The sequence below is a fragment of the Apostichopus japonicus genome, chromosome 4, assembly GCF_037975245.1.
Source record: "Apostichopus japonicus isolate 1M-3 chromosome 4, ASM3797524v1, whole genome shotgun sequence".
NCBI lineage: Eukaryota > Metazoa > Echinodermata > Holothuroidea > Aspidochirotida > Stichopodidae > Apostichopus > Apostichopus japonicus.
In genome coordinates this window covers 14,507,234-14,529,393 of record NC_092564.1, presented here as the reverse complement: position 1 = coordinate 14,529,393, position 22,160 = coordinate 14,507,234, and the positions used below count along the sequence as shown (strand labels likewise).

Sequence of the window (22,160 nt, the reverse complement as noted above, 5' to 3'; positions counted from 1 at the left end):
GGAAAAAAAGAGAGCGCAGGTTTACACCAGCCTGAGTATTCAGAGCCGTATATAGACATACGGGCTCTGCCAGTATCGAACGAGTGTATTGTATATCAAGACTGAACGCCGGTGAAGGCAAGAGAGATTTATAAAAGTCACTACCAATAGATTCAAATGACGGTTTCGTCATCGCATGTGGAGATTTTCTGTCTCACCGTCGTCGGCTGTATAATAAAAGTTCTTTGCAAGAGCATTTATTCTGATCACGCCTAGACTGCCTCATACGTCAAATATAGCATAATTGGATGATATTAACGGAAAGATTTAGGCGTAATCTTTTTATTTCTATGAAGCACACTTAAAGATTTACTGAAAGCCACAGGGAAAAGACAATTTCAAAGCGGGAAGACAGTCCGGCGATAGTGTTCTTTTTCTAAATACACTTTTGAGACGAGAGGCGTCAAACAAGTTTAACAGGGAACTTGACCTGATATCTCCCGTACCCTTCCTGTTCGTTAAATAACGTAACTTCATACTGCCTGTAAGCTACGGGTGAACTCACTGCAGGAGGGACGTAGTTTCGTCATCGGCTTGGTTGAAACATGGGCGTGGTCTAAGAGGTTGAAACACTCAATACTTAACACTGAACAAACGGACTGATCTCATGTGCTCCAAAACAAAACAACACTAAAAACGTTACACTGTGTACTGTATCTATAACAAGAAATTGGATCTAACATCAGAAGTTCGCCACAAGGCCACTACAAACTGAAATAATCAGCTGCCGTTAAAGACAAAAGACCCAGTAAACATGAGGCGAGTTATTTTTCACTCGGAGAAGCTAAATTCCGACGCTGATACAAACAACGTGTTTTTGCTAGCTACGGTTGTACAAAGATTTTAGCCTGGTATCACTACTAGCAGTAGTACTACAGACAGTAGTAATGGTACTAGCCTACTACTGACTAGCCTAACTTATTTCTGGGTTTAGTAATAGTAGCCTGCTACTGCTAGACAATGACTAGGCTAGCCTAGTAGTAGTTAAATCAACGTGTATCAGCCCTTAAGTGATCAGCACAGTTTAGGACTTGGCTAGAATTAAGTACTATGTCTGGTTTCCACCAAGAAGTAGTTATGCGAAATTTCGATTGCCAGATGATGATACACACATTGACAAATGCAGGAAGCTGTCACTTCAGTACAAAGTAAAATAATTTAGATTAATTCAGAACAAACTTAAAATAAGTAATCAGATTTAAATAACTACAACAGTACAAATTTCATTGAACGAGGCATAGTTATAGTAGTTTTTTCAATCTGGCAACAAGATTGGTTTGAGCATTAATTCATGCAATGAAAGACATGCATTTATACTATATAAAATGCCCTGCCCCTTCCTAACAGCATTTTTGCTGGAGTTGCAAACCATTAGACATATTAGGGCCTAGGCTGCTTCATAAATGCTTTTGAGAACGATTTGAGTCATTATAGTATATATCGTATATTTTCCTGACATAAATCTAATGATTCTGACATATATCCGAAATAGCAACTCTGAGTTATTTTCTTTGGGTTCAGCTGCATGCAAACAATACCGTAACAGAAGTTGTTCATTCTTGTTTCACAGACCAAAGAGTATGGGAAGACGTGGGCGAAGCAGTGGTGGGCCATTGTTTGCTGGGATCAGACCTCCTATGCAGTAAGTTATTGTGCATGTTGAAGTTTGGATAAGGTTTAAAGGAGCTGATGGCTCTTGAAGCATAATTTCTTTCGACAGTCAAGTTCGTTTGAACCAATGTTTTGTTTAACCCTGCTTCTGTATGTTCATCGCTAGACTTGTGTTGTACATTTTGAGGAAGTATGCTACTGTTTGTGACCATCCATCTATAACACTTTCATGGCAGAGGTACCTTGCCTATCCTGCTTATATTAGAATTTAAGGCTGAAGTCATTGCCATTAACTTATGAGTCTTGTGGCTCATTATTGTCCGTAACCATTTGATTGAACTTGATATATTGATTTCACAGACTCCAACAAATAATATGTTTAATTTACTCTAGTAATTTTTAATGTGCAACTGGTAGAATGTGAGACTATAGGCATGTTTCTCAAGACAACCAGCTAATTAATATAATATTACTTTAAAGAGTAATGCAGTACTGTATGGACATACCTGCAGGCAAGACAGGTCAATGGGTATAAACTTTAATATGCACACATTGCTACAGTAAGCAAAAGATATGTACAGTACAAAATGCAGACTCAGGCCATGAAAATATCTTACATTATTAATTGTTGACTGTAATGTAATTGTATTGTACCTGTCAAGGTTTTGATCCATCTCCATCAAAACTTTAACTAAGTTTGTGGCAGATAGTAAGATACTTCCCAGCTTACTCATTAAGTTATTTTGGGCCCCTGTGTTAAGGTTTATAGCCAAGGTTGTTGCCAGTATCAATGTGATTTTTTTCTGCCCGCATTTTCTTTCCAAGTTTCAAACTCCAGTTGTTGAATTTCTCAGGTTTTAGTAATTATGATATGGAATACCTGCATTGTTTTGACTTTAAGGCTACTACTTGGGTTTGACCACAGTAGAAAAATTTGATGATCATATTTAAAGTTGTTCAATATAACCAATGTCTTCATGACATTGTTTTGTTTCTTTGGATTTAGGTTGTAGGCTTGTCTTCCAGAATCTTGAATAAGACTGACCATTTCAGCTGCTTGTTTTGTTGGTAGATAGACCCCGTAGTTTTATGTCACAAGATTTAATCTTTCACAAGTTCTCTTTTTTCCCCATCTGTTTCCGTAGATGGCGAAGTCCAGCTTTTGTGCCTCATTTACCTTTTGACTTCATAATGGTAGGTCATTTAATATTACAAAATACTCAATGATATAACCTGACTTTTCCATTGAAAAATATGAAAGGTCTCGTAGACACGTCGTAAGAAGGAGTATTTCATAGTGTTTTTTTTCTAGTACTGTATATTTAGAGAGTTACAATAACCTTGTTAACAGGTCATTTAATATTACTAGTTTAACAACTGTATTCTTCTCCGATGAGTTGAATATAATGTTGAGCATTAACTAGGCTTTTTAAGTTTATGCATACTTTTTAGTTTATGCATACTTTCATCATTCCTAATGCAATTTTAGTGGACTTACTGTTTTAAGACACCTTATACAATATTTCAGGGATGATCTGGTGGCTAATGATGATTGGTTACTGTAGCGAAATTGCTGGCAATTTCCTTCATCTTCAAGTTCAAGACAACAGCCTCATAGCATGTGCAAGAAATGATGATTTTTTTTTTCAAATTTGGTGAACATTTTGGGAAAGCATGATGGCAGCAGCCAAAGGAATGACTTCATCAAACCACATGAGCTGGAAATGTTTTTGTTTTATATTTTGTCTTGACACAAGTTTGGAATATTTTCCTTCTCTTTGAGACTAGTGTTACTGTATATTGTCTGCAACCAGATCATCCTTTTAATGGTGGAGAATGATACCGCTGTATCGGTACAAGTTGTAGCTGTGAGACACAATTTCATGCACTAGAACTGAACCGTTGCATCTTCCATGTGAACAGTTGTCTGTCACTGACTAATATCTTAACTCCTATATTTCTGTATGTGATGAAGTTTTGGGTAAAACTACAAAATTTTGACTTGTGAGACGTGATCGTAGATTTTTAATGCATATTTTTTTGTTTCTGCTTCTAGTGTGAGAATGCTTTTAAGCGAGTCAAACCAGTCACTGAAGATGCAGAACTGATGGAGGTAAGGGAAACAACCAGCAGTTATATGTCAGTTTTATGGATTTTATGTATTCCTGTGACTGAGTATGCATACAAGTGAAAGATGGAGAGATGTTTGCTAACGGTTTATATAACGTTTATCAAAATTGTATGGATGTTTTGTGTACAACTAATATAACAATTATTCAAAGTACATGCTTATCCAGATGTGACATAAAGCACATTCTTTTAATGTTTGTTGTGACTACTAAAAACGCAAACATAAAATAAAAATTAAAAATGACAAACTGATGTATGAACTATTGACAGTCATCACAGAAGGTTTGCCTGCTTCAGAAGGATCAGCTGGGAAACCTCAATGGTAATTTTAGGTGCAACATCTTAATGCTGCATGAAACCAAGTTAGATGGATACTTCATTGTAATTAAACAATTTCTATGTCGGCAAAAACCAACATTTGATTTGTTTAGTCTAAAGTTTGTTATTATCAGTGCAATCGAAAACACTTACTGTTGTACAGTAAATAGTGTATGTATACAGACATCTTTTCGTGTAAAGTGGTGTCAACTTGACACTGTCAAGCACAAATGTCTGTCACAATTTTGGAAATGAATGCGGGAGGGGGGGGGGGAGGTACTAATGTACAAGCTGCTCAAAGATGGAGCAATGGTTTGAATTCTAGTTTATAATCCATGAAAGAATCACCCGTTAACGATTTTCTCTCTTTTTTCAGATGTTAATCAAGAAAAATCAAGATTTGACACCGTCTGCAACAGAACAGGCTGCAGTGCTGAATATTGTGACCAAAGTCAGCTCTGTCCTGGATAATTTGACCATAGCGCCTCCCGCTGGATTTGATGTTGTGAGTATAACAGTGAACTTTTCATGCATGGGCTTGATGTACTACAGTATAAGAGCCGGTATGAATTTATTTGCGATCATCCCTGGTAATAACCGTTTACCGGAAAGAACGCAGTTACTCAATTGTAACATGAAAAGGAACATGTGGAATTTTTTCCAGTGACCTTGAAGAAAGAGAAAAACAGGAAAGGAAGAGAAAGACTAAAGGGGGTAAGGGACGGGGGAGGAGATACTTTGCGGACACCTCCACTCCCTCCCCCCTCCCCCCAGTTTATGCCACTTGAACAAGGTTATAAATGAACTTCCTTCCTCTGATTACATTTCGGAAATGATATAGCTGCATGATACAGTATTTGTGCACATCAAAATGAGTGTGAAATGAAGGTTAGGATATTACATGTTTACACTAAAGTGGACCCTGTTTCTACTGAAGAAAAACCTGTGATCCAGGGGGTCACTTTTCAAAGAAAGTGATCCATGGCCCTTGAAATTGAAAACTTAAAGTAAGTGTGCTTTAATAAACTGATGCATAACTCACTACGTTGACATAATTATGGATATTGTAGACATAAGAACAAATAACATATTTGAATCAGAATGAACAGAAGCAGAAAAGGACTTTGAAACTATTTGTAATTGCAAATATTAACAGTATGTGTAGAGATGGACTGCCAACATTGTCATCTTTGACCCTACCTCTTTGGATTATTACCTTGAGAGAATTGGAACCCTGGGTCACTGCCCCATTGGTAGAGAAATAAATAAAAATGGGGAGTTAAAAATTGATCTGACTAACTCAGGTGACTGCTTAACGATTAAATGTTAACTAAGAATTCTGCATCTCTAATTAGCAATCACAGGCAAGACTGCAAAGACCGTGCCGACAGGCAGGGTAAAAGGAAGATATGCATGTCGTACCGTGTAGCATACCATGTAGCACACGTGTAGCATATGTGTAGCATACATTATACCAAAAGAATGTTAAATAATTAAATCATCACTTGTGCAGTAAATCTTCAAACCTTGTGGCATTTCTGTTCTTGCATTGTCTCCCTGAGATGGAGCACTTACTGTCTTTTGGCATGTTAGCAGTGTCGTTTGAAACTGCCATACCCATGTGGTAATCAAGGATAAAACACCAGACTATATCAATCCTACATTTCTCGATGGCCGATCAGAGGATACTGAGGCGGGCATGTAAATCTCACACCCACTGCTGCTCCGAGGACCACTACTTCTGTCTCCTCTCCATCTGTCGATCGAGAATGTACTTCAGTATCGGACGACTGTTTACGTTGTAGTACGTTTGACTGTGTTACAGGGAAAACAGTCCATTTGACTTTGTTGTACTCTGATGTATGGTCAATGTGTGTAACCTATACGTATAACCTGTGTGTGTAACCTAGTTGTATATTAAACCTATGTGTGTAACCTAGTTGTATATTAAACGTATGTGTGTAACCTAGTCAAGTCAGATGGTCTGGAAAATTCATTTCCAACACTTACACTGCCGGATACTGTAGGTCATATTTTTTTACACGATTTGTTTACATTTGCTGTTATGTTTTTCAATACCCTGCTATAGATTAAAGTGCTTCGATCCCTGACAGATCTATGCCATAGAATCGCATATGGGATAGTCGTTGTAAGACAGCACACCATTCAGGAACTTTATCTTCCTTAAATATCTAACTTTGGTCTTTTTCATCTTTAATCTATTAAGAAATAAGTCCTTTTACCTCTACATTCATGTATCACCTTTATAACAGGGTATCGAAGAAGTCAGGCAGGTTGGATCTCACAAGAAGGGTACCATGATGGCTGGAAAACCAGAGGCTGACCTTGTTGTGGTCCTGAAGACTCTTCCTACAAGTATGCCCAGTTAACCTAAAATGAAAGCTGATATCGTGTGTGTTTATTGCTTACCCATAGCAAATTCAGCCAACCATTTTGATGTGAGAGTTCTGAATTTGCGACCATTTGCAGATTACACCTCCACCCGATTGGTATATTTCATCCGGTTATAATTAGCAAGGAACTTAATCTTATTCTCCTACATTGGATTGGACTCTTGACTTGCCCTGTAGTTAGTTTCATACATTCAAAAGACATCATTAAATGTTATACAATCATGTTAACAGAAAATAGATACAACTTAGTGGGTAATTAGGGTATAACAGTTATCATATAAATAAAATTCTAAAAAATTCTAAAAATTAAATTATTCTTTCCCTAGAACTTATGCACTTTACTTAAGCAAAAAAGACTTAAAAAAACAAAAATAGACCATCACAACTCTTCCAAAATGACAAACAGAAGGAACAGTGTAGTCATCAAATTTTGAATAGCATTTTGATTTGTTTATGAGTTTCTTTGATCCTAATGCTCAGAACATACTGAGGTTTTATTGTTAAACAACTGCTCTATACCTTTGCATTTGGGTAGCAATTTGGGTAGTTTCCATAGCAGTTTGCTATGCTATGCTCGGCCTTGTCTTTTAAAATTGCAGGAGTCCTACAAATCGAACACTTCAAGAAATTTAGGGGTGCTGTAGGTGTGCTAAAAATTGCACTCCTCAAGATAGGGGGTGCTGTTTACATTTGGTGTTTGACTTCAATTGCCCTCCTGGTATAAGGTATAAATAATTCGTATGATGTCCAAACGTTGTCTGTGGATCTAGGCACAGGCCCTTGGTTGATACTTTAATTACATATTAAAGACCATTTCAAGTGTGGGTGGTTTAAGAAATATTTTTGTTTTCTTTTCATGTTAATATATTAATATATAATTTGTCTTTTAAATAATTTAGTTACTATGTGCCATAAATCGCACTTCTTGCAGTCTTTCTATATGTATTTAAAGTGGTTACAAATACTAGTGGTACGGGACATTTACACATTCTAGGAGTATTTAAAGTGGGATATCTTCGTGGTAACACATACTAGTGGTACGGGACATTTACTCTTTCTAGGCATATTGAAGGTGGGATATCTTTGTGGTAACACATACTAGTGGTACGGGACATTTACTCTTTCTAGGCGTATTGAAGGTGGGATATCTTTGTGGTAACACATACTAGTGGTATGGGACATTTACTCTTTCTAGGCGTATTTAAAGTAGGATATCTTTGTGGTAATACATACTAGTGGTATGGGACATTTACTGCAAAGTTTTGTAACGTTCATCTTCTTTTACCAGAATATCCTTTGAATGAGATGTACTGTTGATTTTGAAGTTTTCCAAATTTACAAACAGTAAGAATAGCAATTGGTTAGATGGCTCCAAATCCAAGAGCTTTTTGCATTGTTGATGGCCGTATTTTCAACGCTAATAGCCCATGCCCTAGAAATAAACCGAATATAAATACACCCTATAACTGACTTTATGTATTGAACAATAGTTAAGATGTGGAACAAAAAAGAACTTTAAAAAAGTGGATTGTAATATTTCTGTATTGGAAAGGCCATCTCAATTTTATTGACTTATATTTTGAGATAACATAAGGCAATAAATGGGTGTCTAGTATGCATGTATCTCACATGACAAGTTTTACATCTCTGTTCTCCCCTCAAGTTTTTGTTGTTTACTTGAGTGAAACTTGTGAGAAGTGGAATATGTTTTAGTTGTTTATTGAGTAAATTTGGTTGGAATGTATTTTTGTTATTGCTTGAGTGAATTTGGTGGGAATGTGTTTTGTTATTACTTGAGTGAATCTGATGAGAAGTGGAATATACTTTAGTTGTTTACTTGAGTGAATTTGGTGAGAAGTAGTATATATGTTTGTTGTTTACTTGAGTGGATCTAGTGAGAAATGGAATATGTTTTGGTTGTTTATTGAGTGAATTTGGTGGGAATGTGTTTTTGTTAATACTTGAGTGAATCTGATGAGAAGTGGAATATGTTTTAGTTGTTTACTTGAGTGAATCTGGTGAGAAGTGGAATATATTTTTGTTGTTTACTTGAGTGGATCTGGTGAGAAATGGAATATGTTTTGGTTGTTTATTGAGTGAATTTGGTGGGAATGTGTTTTGTTAATACTCGAGTGAATCTGATGAGAAGTGGAATATGTTTTAGTTGTTTACTTGAGTGAATCTGGTGAGAAGTGGAATATATATTTGTTGTTTACTTGAGTGGATTTGTTGAGAAATGGAATATGTTTTAGCTGATTATTGAGTGAATTTGGTGGGAATGTGTTTTGTTATTACTTGAGTGAATCTGATGAGAAGTGGAATATACTTTAGTTGTTTACTTGAGTGAATCTGGTAAGAAGTAGTATATATTTTTGTTGTTTACTTGAGTGGATCTGGTGAGAAATGGAATATGTTTTGGTTGTTTATTGAGTGAATTTGGTGGGAATGTGTTTTTGTTATTACTTGAGTGAATTTGGTGGGAAAGTGTTTTGTTAATACTCGAGTGAATCTGATGAGAAGTGGAATATGTTTTAGTTGTTTACTTGAGTGAATCTGGTGAGAAGTGGAATATATTTTTGTTGTTTACTTGAGTGGATTTGTTGAGAAATGGAATATGTTTTAGCTGATTATTGAGTGAATTTGGTGGGAATGTGTTTTTGTTATTACTTGAGTGAATTTGGTGGGAATGTGTTTGTTATTACTTGAGTGAATCTGATGAGAAGTGGAATATGTTTTAGTTGTTTACTTGAGTGAATCTGATGAGAAGTGGAATATGTTTTTGTTGTTACTTCAATTAATCTAGCTGGGAAGGGTAATAGGGTTTTGAAATATAAGTTGTTAGTTTTACAGGTTCCATCCATATTTATTTTTCTGAAATCTAACTGTAATCATTGATATTCTTTGTTGGTCAGCTGAAGCCATTGCCATGCTGGGTAATAAAGTCGTTGAGAGCATCACTGACACCAATGAGACTTTGCAGATGATACCTACCCCCTCTGGATGTGACATCAAGGGTCCCGGCGCCACCGCAAGAATCCACATTGCGACTATATCATCCAACATGAGCAAACTCGATTCTACTCTTCACTGTGAGTTGTAATTACCCTGTCATGATTATACTTAGACTTCTGTGCCATTATTCCAACCAAAGCAGAGATATAGTTTGGCCCTGAAACTCCCTAGCCATGTCTTCATCAGCCGTTTACTGCTTCAGAAATGGATAGTGCTACGTACGTAAACAAATGACGAGAAAGTGACTGGGAAATTTGAAACATGCTTGACAACAGCAGAGTAAGGTTTGACTAGAACAGGACTGAAACCTGTGACTTCATGGTTACGAAGCCCTGTGCTCTACAAATTGAGCTAGTATTGAGTTCTTAGTTAGTGGCAATCCCTTTATAACCATTTCTCTGCTGGGGGTGTCACTGAGGCAGACTAACTTGAAACCCTGTGATTAATGTTACAAATCCCTGCTCTCTACAACTGAGCTAGTATTGAGTTCATAGTTGGTGGCAATCCCTTTATAGCCATTTCTTTGCCAGGGGTGCCACTGAGGCACACTGACTTGAAACCCTGTAATTACTGTTACAAATCCCAATCTAGCCAAACTTTCTTTGCTCTTTTTCAAGTTAGTTTGGATGCTATCAAAGTTTTGCAAGTTTTGTAATATTGATTTACAAAGCTGTAGGAACCATCCATAGTTACACATGAGTTTGTAATTTTCTTGCATCTATGATTGAAGTACTGGTGATGTATTTGGGTACCTTTTCTCTGCCTTTAACGGTGGATTATGCTTTCACCTCATTGTGTCATTTTCAACACAAAAGGCAGCTTTACTGAACTCTCAAACATTCTACAAAGAATCCATTAGAATAAAGTATTACTCACATTCAACTAACAATTGAACAAAGCAGTGAAATATGACTTTGGTAGATGTTTTATGCAAAATGAAAAAATGAAAATTGGTGAGGAAATTAGGAAACTAAAGCTTGAGAGAGTAAGCAGAAGTATTTTGCTAGTTTTGGAACTTGTGTAATGGGCTTTTTTGTCTGAGGTGACTGGTTCAAACCCTTTCTCACCAATCATTTCTTTGATTGCAATCTCCACAAATTTTGACGATAGCAATGTTACAAATGGAAAATGGAAACGTTTTCTCAACATCAAACATCAAAGCCACCCAAGCGTTTTCTCAACAACGAAACCAACGGTTTCTTTAAAATAGAGAAAAAACTCACACCAATGCAGAAGAATAAAGATCCTAATTGTTCATTTTAAGGAAATACCCAAGCATTTCTCAACATCAAAACATCAAAGCCACTCAAGTGTTTTCTCCACAACAAAACCAAAGGTTTCTTTAAGAAAGAGAAAAAACTCACATAAATGCAGAAGAATAACAGATCCTAATTTTTAATGTTAAGGACACACCCAAGCGTTTTCTCAACATCAAACATCAAAGCCATCCAAGTGTTTTCTCAACAACGAAACCAAAGGTTTCTTTTAAAATGAGAAAATAACTCACATAAATGCAGAGGAATAAAAGATCCTAATTGTTAATTTAAGAAAACATTGGAGTGTTTTCTCATCAGATCTATTGTCATTGGCTAGGAACCAATAACATCATTGCAATCAATATTGTGCATTAGGTATGCATGGTAAAGAGTAAACCTCTGTAGTAATATTACAAATTACATTTTTGTGGACTTGTTTTTTTTTCTTTCCCCCCCATCATCTTTGGATTTTCATGTTGTGAAGCCACTTGTGAATGTCTGTGCAGTGTTAACACTTAGAAGTGCGAGAAAAGACAAGGAAATTAAAGTGGAAAAATTGTAGAAAACACAGAGTAGTCAGACAAATTGACTGTGGTATTTTAGATTCGCTTAATATAGAATGATTGACTGCCTGCACTTTAATCAAAAACTCATTTCATCTGCCAGTATATTGGGACATCTTTTTCACATGTTTTGACATTTTTGTTGTTGTCATTTTGATTAAACATTAAACATTCGTTTTCATTCTCTTTATCATTGTGTAGTGCCAGCCAAAGTAATGTCTCGTTCCTTTGCTGCTATCCGCCATGCAAGATGGTTTGAAGAAAATGCATCTAATTCTACGTAAGTGTTGCAATAAAATAGTTTGTACGCTGTGCGTACCGCATGTATTGTTATTTGATATGAGTTTTCAAATTCTGGTAGAGCTGCTCTCCTATATCGAAAGTTGCTCAAATAACAGGTCGATCCATTATTTGGATGATATGCAGCAGGTTAGTTGGTTATACTTTACACCAGACTTGTCGTTATGAGTACAATGTCTAGAGTACTAGTACAAGAGCAAGGTCCAGAGTACAACTGCAAGGTCCCAATGAAGAGTAAAAACCTGGATAATAAGTACAAGGTCCCAAGGATGAGCAATAGTTGTGAGTACAAAGGTCCAGATTAGGAGTACAAGGTTCTTTGAACAAGTACATGAATTTTTGTGTCGCTTTATGGTATGAGTACAAACCTGTGAGTACCCAAAATGTACTCGAGTACAAACTAAGGTACTCTTAGTCTGCTTTGTACGCTGTGGGAGTCGTCGCAACACAATTCTTAGGCATACTGTGTCTTTAACTCTTGTCCTGCTTTGATGTTTAACAAATGCCCACAAAGGGTATTTTTCAAAGCCAAAACTGTGGGAACTCAAAGGAGCTGACCTGTAGGAAATGTGACAAGTGTTTTCATGAAATGTTAATTTATGCAAAGTACTTTTCTCTGCATATGCAGTACGCTTAAATTCACTGTAAAGTCTGTGTTTTACTCGTTTGCTCAGATTTTAGGGATCAAATAAAGCTATGGTAGAAGGACTCTGAAGTTAGATTGATTCTGTTCTCATAGTTTTGACATCAAATAATATATAAAAACCATTTATAATATTTAAAATATAAATAATTATAAAGCAAGAAAGAGCAAAACTGATGGCAAATTTGATCTGCTTATGATTATTCATCTTTGAATATTAATATCAGTCCATCTATTCTTGTATCAATTTATCTGCAGCAAAAGATTTTCTATCTGTCAAAGTCTCTGCATTTTGAGATCTAAACTTTGTTGTTGTTGTTGTTGTTGTTGTTGTTGTAATTTTGTTAGTTGCTGTAATGAGGCCCCATCTTCTTTACGTTAACGTAGAGTTCATTCAAAGTTCCAATCCTCTCACAATTAGAAGTTGGTCTCTGAAATAATTTATGGAATTTTATATAAAGACAATTGTGGTGATCTGTTTAATAAGCCAAGTAGGAAAATTGTGCCTCGACAAACTATATTCTGGAATATTCTATGCTAAGGGTTAAATAATGAGAGGGAAATAAACAACAGAATGAAAAGAAAAAAATATCTATTTCAGTTGAGAGAAAAAACAACTTGTACCATCTGATTTTAAATTCCATGTTTTTCGTTCAGTCTTTGAATATTTATACCAATATTTCTCAAGATACTTTGAGCTACTAGCCTGTGAGTCTATATCGTGAATCGTTGCTAGGCTTACTGTACTGAAGCAGTATGGTGTGATTAATGCAGCATTTGTCTTTATTTAATGACTTTCCATCCTCAATGAATATCTGCCCAGGTTTCAAATAATTTTTAAGGGACATATATGAGCTTCATTTATAGCTAGCCATCCATTTTCTTTTTTTTCAATTAAGAAGAATCAGATCTAATGATATCATATATGTAATATGCTATATTATATCTAATATGTCAAGAATAGAGACCCAGCTGGAGCTAAATTTATACTAAATTTAAAATAAGACAATTTTAAAGACAACACTTGATCCAAATTATTGATCGGCAAAAGGCGAGCAAAAATGTGGATAGCTGCAGGCTTCGTTCTCCATGTGTGATGCATCGTATACTATTAACATTGAGATTGCTTGAATTTATTCTAGAAAGTTATTTTTCCTAAACAGTGAGTTTTTTCATTCTTATTCTTGCTTCATGATATTAATTGTCATCATTCATCTGTGAGATGAACGAGTATTTAAACTACTGTTGAGATTCTTCCTGTATATTTGTCTTCTTGGGGAAAGGAGAGATTGAGGGACAGGAATGTGGTGAGGGGCAGAGAGGTATTGATACACTCACTTGATTTGCTGATTTTGTTGTGATGTTTTGTACAGTTTGTACAATTTTTGCCCAGTTTTTGCTGCGATTGTAATGTTTTGGTAAAAATGAGATATTTTTGGAAGTAATAGCAGCTTCATCTGACACTGTGACATTGCACAGTTATCTTGTAGTCGGAAAGGGGTATGCCTGGGTATTTTTTTGACGAGAAGTAAAGTGTGGAGGAAAATAAACTCTGTAACAAAAACCATGTCAAGTGTGATAAGGTTTACATATAAATATATGTCTCGTAGATTTATCGATTTATCGATGTACAGGAAGGAGTCAGTAACCTGAAAGCTTATCCTTTGCTGTATGGATTTATGAAAAATCTAAAGCTCAGTGTTGTTTACATTTGGTTGTCACGGTCACCATGTCACAGGGTTCACCATGTCATGTCACGGTCACCATGTCGTGTCACAGTTGAAATGGTCGGTCACGCAAACCGACCCATAGAACTTATTCATGCATACTGGAATACCCCATATATTTAACTAGAGATATCGTTAGGCAACCCCTCCATATTAAAGTTATTAACAATTTATTCCAATGTAGATAATTATGTGTCCCACAATTTTCATGTGTTGCTCTGCTTTATTTGAAAATCTTATTTCCAAATATTTTTATTTTTTTATTTATGGTGTGATATTTGATGGACTATGTTAAAGGGACTGCACATTTTAACATGCACCAGCCTTTTCCCTTTAGCCATGTAGTATATATGGTGCCTCCAAATTACAACATTTATAGGCAAATTTCTTTTATGTTTCAGTGTAAACATGTGATTTGTGCATGTGTTTTCTCTATAGTCACTTGTTTTTTGGTTATGTTTGGGGGCAAAACTCAATAAACTTTTCATAATCCCCCTCTTGTGTGCAATTAAAAATTGACAAACTTTGCCTGAAACATCCATTTGGTGTGAATTCTCTCAATGTATTAATCAAGCTTGTTGACACCTCATTGTTTTCGTTGTTTTTTAACAAGGAAATAATGAGACCAAAAGTAGGCCACCATCTTCTCTCGACTAAGTCGTGATCACGTCTAGCCCGTACGTACGACCCAATCAGGCCTCTGCCCCTTAGCTGTATCAGCAAGCTTTTCTTAATGTCAGTTAAGAGTTTTAAAGATCGTTAATAGTTCATAGTCCTTTAAGTTGACAATAATTGCTGGGAAATGGTGGTTTCAACATACCCTCCATTCTCATGGATAATAAGTATCAGTGAAAACCCTGAGATCCGGATACTTGTGTTTCTTGAGCAACTTGAAATTCACCGTGACGACAGAACTTAGGACTGTCAGCTTAAGACAGTGCTGTGTATGTTTTAAGCTTGACAGTCAGTCTGCATCTGAAAGTATCAGAGGTTATTGTGTCAAAATCTGGCAAGAATAAGCATGCCGACACTTGATAAACTTATCATTAATGTCCGTAACCATAGGTTTTATAACCCACTGGTCGCCTTCAAGAGTGTGAACAGGAATTAACCAATCTCTTGTCATGGTTATTGTCTGATAGAAGCAGGTTATTCAGTTGAACTTGGATGTATTTGAACCTCCATGTATGTGAGCCTGCATGTATTTGTCCACTAGTTTTAGTACTGCTAGTAATGTTTAGCCTACCTCCCATATTGATGTTGCCATTTCAAACTCTCTGTTAAGGAAGCTCACATTTTAAATATATATTACTGATTACTTCAAAACTTTTCTCTTTTATGATAACTGTTTCATATTAAGGAAATGCTGTTGACAGCTAAATTGGTCTGATCCAGCTTGGATGATTGACTATTTGTTAATTTACATTGATTGGCTGAACATGTTGTCTATGTTGACATTCTTGTGAATTTTTAAATAATACATGTCAATGTTTCAATCAAATCAACTCATGGAGATGTTTTGAGAAAGGATTTGATCAATTTTGACCTAAAAGGGATTTGGTATTGTTCACTCATAATATTGTTCATGTCAGTGAGGCACTTCATTAATTCACTCATTAAAGGTTTCATTCCATTTCAGTTCAGTTCAGTTCAATTCAACTTTAACAGCAATCACCACATTCCATGAATTTAACTTTCATGTTGTATCTGACAGTTGATGCCTGCTAGAAGCAAGGTCTCTTTTTAATAGCAATCACCACATTCCATGAAAATTAATTTCTAACAGCAAAATTAATTTCTAACAGCAATTACCATATTGCATGAATTTTACTTTCATGTTGTACCTGACAACCTTTCCAACAGCAATCGCCATATTTCATGAATATTACTTTCATGTTGTACCTTACAATCTTTCTAACATCAACCACCACATTTCATATTTTACTTGACAGTTGATGCAAGCTAGGTTTGGCTACAATATTGCTCTTTTAACAACCCTTAAAGAGCAGCTATCATGCCTTGTAAATTCAAAGAGAACACAATGTACATTTTGTCATTTTGGGGGCATAAATTTTCAACAACTATGCCAAAGAAATATCTGCAGAGTATGAACAGACTAGATGGTGTATAGAAAATAAGTTAAATAACATGATATCAAAATTGAGAGCACCCATGATAAGCAACATATACATATATATATATCTATATATATATATATATCTATATATATATATATATGTATATATATATATATATATATATATATAATATATATATATATATATATATATATATATATATATATATATATACATGTAATATATATATGTATATTCCTTTTGTTGATCCATTATTAGTTTACGTAAATGAAACCACTTTAGATAGATAGTATCCTCTCTCCCCTCCTCCCCCCCTCCCCCCTCCACCTTATAGACCCATGTTTAAATGATTGAAGCATGATCACTATGTACAGGCATGTTATCCGTGCCTTCTCAAGGGATTCTGGTAATGAGAAGGTTCACAGACATTTCATCCATGTTATTTAATGAAGTGTCTGTTTCAAGGCTTCTCACTGTTATTTCAAATGTTTTATATTGAAGACTAATTATCATTTATTGCCTTCTGTTTTGACAGGATCAAAGTTTTGATACGTGTCCTGAAGTATGTTCAAACTCGCTTTGAGGGTTTAAGTGCTCTCAACCCCTGGATCATTGATCTTCTCGTAAGTGCATAACCTTCATATTACGTTGTTGTCGTCGTCGTATTCCTCCCTTTTTATCTTCTTACTATTTCTGTCATTTCTTGATCAATTTTTTTATTTTGCCATTTTGGTCATCCTTCCAACATCTGTGAGCGGTTTTTGTAGTGGCTCTCTAAGAAGGAAGTAAATCATACATTGTCATTACAAGAATGTCTACAAGCAGGTTAGCATCTGTAATCTTATACAATCCAAGATCTAAAACTAAATAATTATGCATAATAATGCAATAAACAGGCAACTTGGGCAATTTTGAGAATAGAAAAACAGAGGCATGAACCTCTAGGTTGTTTTATTTTATGCTGTTACATAGCTTAATACACGATGAGGGTCAAGGAAATGACGCCTTGCTTCAGAACTCTTTCCATGATGTAATAATATGTAAGAAGGAGGCTATACAACAAAGTCCATATAAAATTTGGGGCCTGGGAGGTATCTACTGGCCCCCTCATTCTCACCTTCAGGTTTGTAGACAGTATTGCCCCTCCTTAGTCCCTCACCCTCCCCCCTCCCATCCTGCCCCCTCACCTCACATCTTCAATATCTATAAGATTCGGTTCATTGAGATAGGGATGGATGGTAGTCTGTATCCCAAGAGCGGACCGATCTTTAACATTACCTTATTTGATATTCTAATCATGATGATTGAGGTTTTGATAGCCTTTAATGATTCACTCTCATACATCTGTGAGGGTGGCCATCGATCCTGACAGCATCACTATGTGCAGTCTTCGTCATTGTCACGAAACGTGGATAAATGTAATTCGTAAAACAAACATGCTGTGACTGATTCCAATGGGAGGACCAGAAAGAGGGGATCGAGCTACTAGTAGAACATGCAATGTGTTTTAAACATGGATAATCATGAGTCTTCCTAAATGCCGTCACGGTAAACTTCAAAATTGATTGGAAAACTTTGATATTAATCTCAAAAGCAAATGACCTGACACATAACACTATCCAGGCCACATTCAGTTTAGTAAGTAGTTAGAAGTATTGCTTGCAGAATCATTACACCGAAATAGGTCAATCCAGTCATCGTCAGAATTCTGTGAATTCATCATGCCGGCTGATCCACTGTGAAAAGTTTCTTTTTATGAAAGTTTTAGTTCAAATGTAGTATGCAGACATTCACGTGGAGGTTGCTAAAAATAAGGTCATGTTGTCGAGGCAATCCTGTACAAAACATACATTTATGCATGATTGAAGTTAGTTTATGGTCTGTGATATTCTCTCACGTTTAACGGGCGAGCCGTTCCTCACCGAGTCGGAGAGATGAGTTCTTTACGAAAGCAAACCATAAAACTGTACAGGTCATCACCACATGTGAGTTAATGATAGTGACTCGGTAGCAATTTACCCTTACCCCCACCATACCGTACATAAATGTCATGTCAGTCTCTACATAACTGTCAGCCGCCACGATGCGGGGCTTCCATCCGACTCTGCCACGACGCTGTAAAGACTTTGAGATAAAGTAAATACATGTCAAAATGTTACCAGTTTGTTTGGGATTAATCTCCATAATCTTAGCTGCTGGTCTGTTTTATGAAATATTCCAAAGTTCAGGCTACCCTAGTGTGTTATCTTCACTGTGGTACGGTAAAACTGCATGCTCTTTTGCATGAAAGGCAGTCGCTGTGTTCAATAGTTGTTGCTGAACCAATAAATTGTGCAATCCTGTTGCTCTGATTGCAAGGGTAGATGTCTGAACACAGTCTCATATTTCTTAATATACAGATTTTTCATGGAAAAAGGTGATTTTTGTTTTTCCAACCACGGTTCGGGAATTTGTAACACACGCAATGACGATCCACCAAAATACGTTTGTTTGACTCTTATAGGACATTTTTATCCTTTTCTCGAAAGACAACTACATTGAAGAGCTCAGCTTTTTAGCGCAACAATATTGATAGATGACTATATGATATAAATTGAAAATTTAATGAAAATTTATTCCCTTTCTTTCTTGACAGAGTTTTAATTATGTTGAATTTTCCCTGGTATATTTGCTTAGTGATGGTGTGACAAGCAGGACAAATAATTCCATTCTGCTGTTAAAGACATTCCTCACATCTTGAGTTATCAGAGCATAACTGATGCAAAGATGAAACAAACCGATAGATTTTAAATAGACATGTACAAAATCTTGTCTCCTGCGATGATGGGTAATCAACTACCATTGTTTAATACTTATAGGACTACATCTCCCATGGTGGTACATTAGATTCCCATCCGGTTCTAAAATTCCATTAATGTTTGTAACTTAATGATTCAAAATTTTGCAGATATTTGAAAGAATATGTCGAAGTAAAAGTCCCAAACATTCTGTCACCATTCGGCTCAACAAACGGGGGGGGGGTTAGTCAACAAGCAAACTTTGTAATTGTGCTGCAGTATGATTGATATTAATATACAGGGAATAAAAATAATACCTTGCCTTGACTGATAAGAAAATGTATCCGAAAGAATTTGCCTCATGTATTGATTTAACCGATCAAATATGCTGGTTAGGGGACTCCTAATGCCCTGACTCTAACTAATAGGAAAATATGATAAAGGGGAAGGAGATGTCCTTTGCAATGACTTGATCTATAGGAATATATAGTACCTCGGGAAGAAGACTTTAAAGTGCATTGACTTGAGTACGTTGAAAAATATGTCCGAAAGGAGAACTAGGATGTGTTGTGATGTCATGACATGACTTATGTGTCTGGAATGAGGGCCTGGTTCTGTGCTGACTCCACATGACTTATGTGTCTGGAATGAGGGACTGGTTCTGTGCTGACTCCACATGACTTATGTGTCTGGAATGAGAGACTGGTTCTGTGCTGACTCCACATGACTTATGTGTCTGGAATGAGGGACTGGTTCTGTGCTGACTCCACATGACTTATGTGTCTGGAATGAGAGACTGGTTCTGTGCTGACTCCACATGACTTATGTGTCTGGAAAGAGAGACTGGTACTGTGCTGACTCCACATGACTTATGTGTCTGTAATAAGAGACTGGTACTGTGCTGACTTCACATGACTTATGTGTCTGGAAAGAGAGACTGGTACTGTGCTGACTTCACATGACTTATGTGTCTGGAAAGAGAGACTGGTACTGTGCTGACTTCACATGACTTATGTGTCTGGAATGAGAGACTGGTACTGTGCTGACTTCACATGACTTATGTGTCTGGAATGAGAGACTGGTACTGTGCTGACTTCACATGACTTATGTGTCTGGAATGAGAGACTGGTTCTGTGCTGACTTCACATGAGTTATGTGTCTGGAAAGAGACTGGTACTGTGCTGACTTAAGAATACTTTATAATGCATTGACATGACTAAGAGAAGGAAAATAATGTTGTAGTTGCAAAGCATTCAGTTTATTGACTTGTACTGTACGTACACTGTATGGCACTGATATGTTTCAGTTTCGATGACCAGTAAGATGTCGACCAACACACTGACCGACATGGTCGTAGTTATGCGTTTTTTATCATTGATTTTGTTGTTACGTTGCTGTTTGTGTTTTCTATTCTTTCAGTCTCATTATGCTGTTATGCACAACCCTCAGCGGACTGCTCTGTCCATCCATGTTGCTTTCAGGAGAAGCCTCTCCCTATTAGCGTCGGGCTTTTTTCTCCCGCGTTCCGCCGGAATCATTGATCCTTGCGAGGGCAGTAACACTCGAGTGCATACCTCTCTGAATCTGGAACAACAGGTAAGGCAACCCCTTCAAGTGGATCTCAGCACTCCTTTCCATACCTAGCCTCGACCTTTTCCAGAATCGATTCTGAGACCGTCGAGTGGTTTGGCTGGAGTCTGGGAAAAGTGCGTATAGTAGTGATAGTAGATCCAAAAGAAAAAGAAAAAGGAAACTAGGACATCAATTGTAAAACAAATCTTTCAGGTTTTCATACTGTTATTTGTTTGATAGATTTAGATTAGTTATTAGTCAAGCAGTGTTGTTAAAATTAATTCAGTCATTTGAAGTATTGGTCAAACAATTCCACTAAACAGGTTGATGCTTAATTAAGGGCAAACCAATATACATTTTAAGACAGTACTTAGTTAATGTTTTGATTATAACAAGAATATATCTGTAATAACCAATAAACAACATTATGTGAAGAAGTGAAGGCTGTTACTGATTCCATCCTTCACAGAATTATGTATGATGGTTAGAAAAAAAAACCTGTTAACAAACTGCTTTTCTACTGCAAAATGCCATTTGTAGGTAAATATTTACATCAGAGGGACTGATGAATTGTATATTAATTAGTAGAATGGAATGGAATGTTTAGCAACAGTTTATAAAAGCTCAGTTGATATATTTGGGTGGAGAATGATGACCAACTGATTAAATCAGTCAGTCATTTGTGGTATATATGCTGTTAATACAGAACCTCAGTAGTATGTGGACATTGAATCTTTGGATAAGAACTTTGAAGGCTTATTTATCCCTCAGCACATTCCTAACCAGGCATCTATGCAATGAGTAGAGGCAAGGCAGTATAATGACTTCCACCTGTTCTACACAATTGCACTGTAGTACTGTGAGGATGCACTCACCTTAGTACCGTGAGGATGCACTCACTGTAGCATCGTCAGGATGCACTCACTGTAGTACTGTGAGGATGCACTCACTGTAGTACTGTGAGGATGCACTCACTGTAGTACTGTGAGGATGCACTCACTGTAGTACTGTGAGGATGCACTCACTGTAGTACCATGAGGATGCACTCACTGCAGTACCATGAGGATGACCTCACTGTAGTACTGTGAGGATGCACTCACTGTAGTACTGTGAGGATGCACTCACTGTAGTACTGTGAGGATGCACTCACTGTAGTACTGTGAGGATGCACTCACTGTAGTACCGTGAGGATGCACTCACTGCAGTACCATGAGGATGACCTCACTGTAGTACCGTGAGGATGCACTCACTGCAGTACCATGAGGATGACCTCACTGTAGTACCATGAGGATGCACTCACTGTAGTACCGTGAGGATGCACTCACTGTAGTACCGTGAGGATGCACTCTTTCTAGTACCATGAGGATGCACTCACTGTAGTACCGTGTGGATGCTCTCACTGTAGTACAGTCAGGATGCACTCACTGTAGTACCGTGAGGATGCACTCACTGTAGTACAGTCAGGATGCACTCACTGTAGTACCGTGAGGATGCACTCACTGTAGTACCGTGAGGATGCACTCACTGTAGTACCATGAGGATGCACTCTCTGTAGTACCGTTAGGATGCACTCACTGTAGCACCGTGAGGATGCACTCACTGTAGTACAGTCAGGATGCACTCTTTCTAGTAACAAGAGGAATCACTCACTGGACATAGCACCGTCAGGATGCACTCACTGCAGTACCATGAGGATGCA

At 36.8% G+C, this 22,160-nt stretch overlaps 1 protein-coding gene across 2 annotated transcripts in view; it reads left to right on the top strand.

Moving 5' to 3' along the window:
• Positions 1-634: 634 nt before the first annotated feature.
• The window catches only part of LOC139966530 (interleukin enhancer-binding factor 2 homolog), a 177,404-nt gene continuing 155,878 nt past the window's right edge, over positions 635-22,160 (top strand). The window contains exons 1-10 of one of the 2 annotated variants that reach the window (XR_011792687.1): positions 635-798; positions 1,610-1,681; positions 2,796-2,844; positions 3,707-3,763; positions 4,475-4,603; positions 6,372-6,474; positions 9,425-9,601; positions 11,545-11,623; positions 16,648-16,735; positions 20,309-20,485. Coding sequence is in view for 1 of the 2 variants with exons in the window: in XM_071969651.1 (XP_071825752.1) it covers positions 794-798; positions 1,610-1,681; positions 2,796-2,844; positions 3,707-3,763; positions 4,475-4,603; positions 6,372-6,474; positions 9,425-9,601; positions 11,545-11,623; positions 16,648-16,735; positions 20,309-20,485 (936 nt within the window). In the remaining variant the exon portion in view is untranslated. The remainder of the gene's footprint in view (positions 799-1,609; positions 1,682-2,795; positions 2,845-3,706; positions 3,764-4,474; positions 4,604-6,371; positions 6,475-9,424; positions 9,602-11,544; positions 11,624-16,647; positions 16,736-20,308; positions 20,486-22,160) is intronic. The other variant, XM_071969651.1, reaches the window with a different exon arrangement.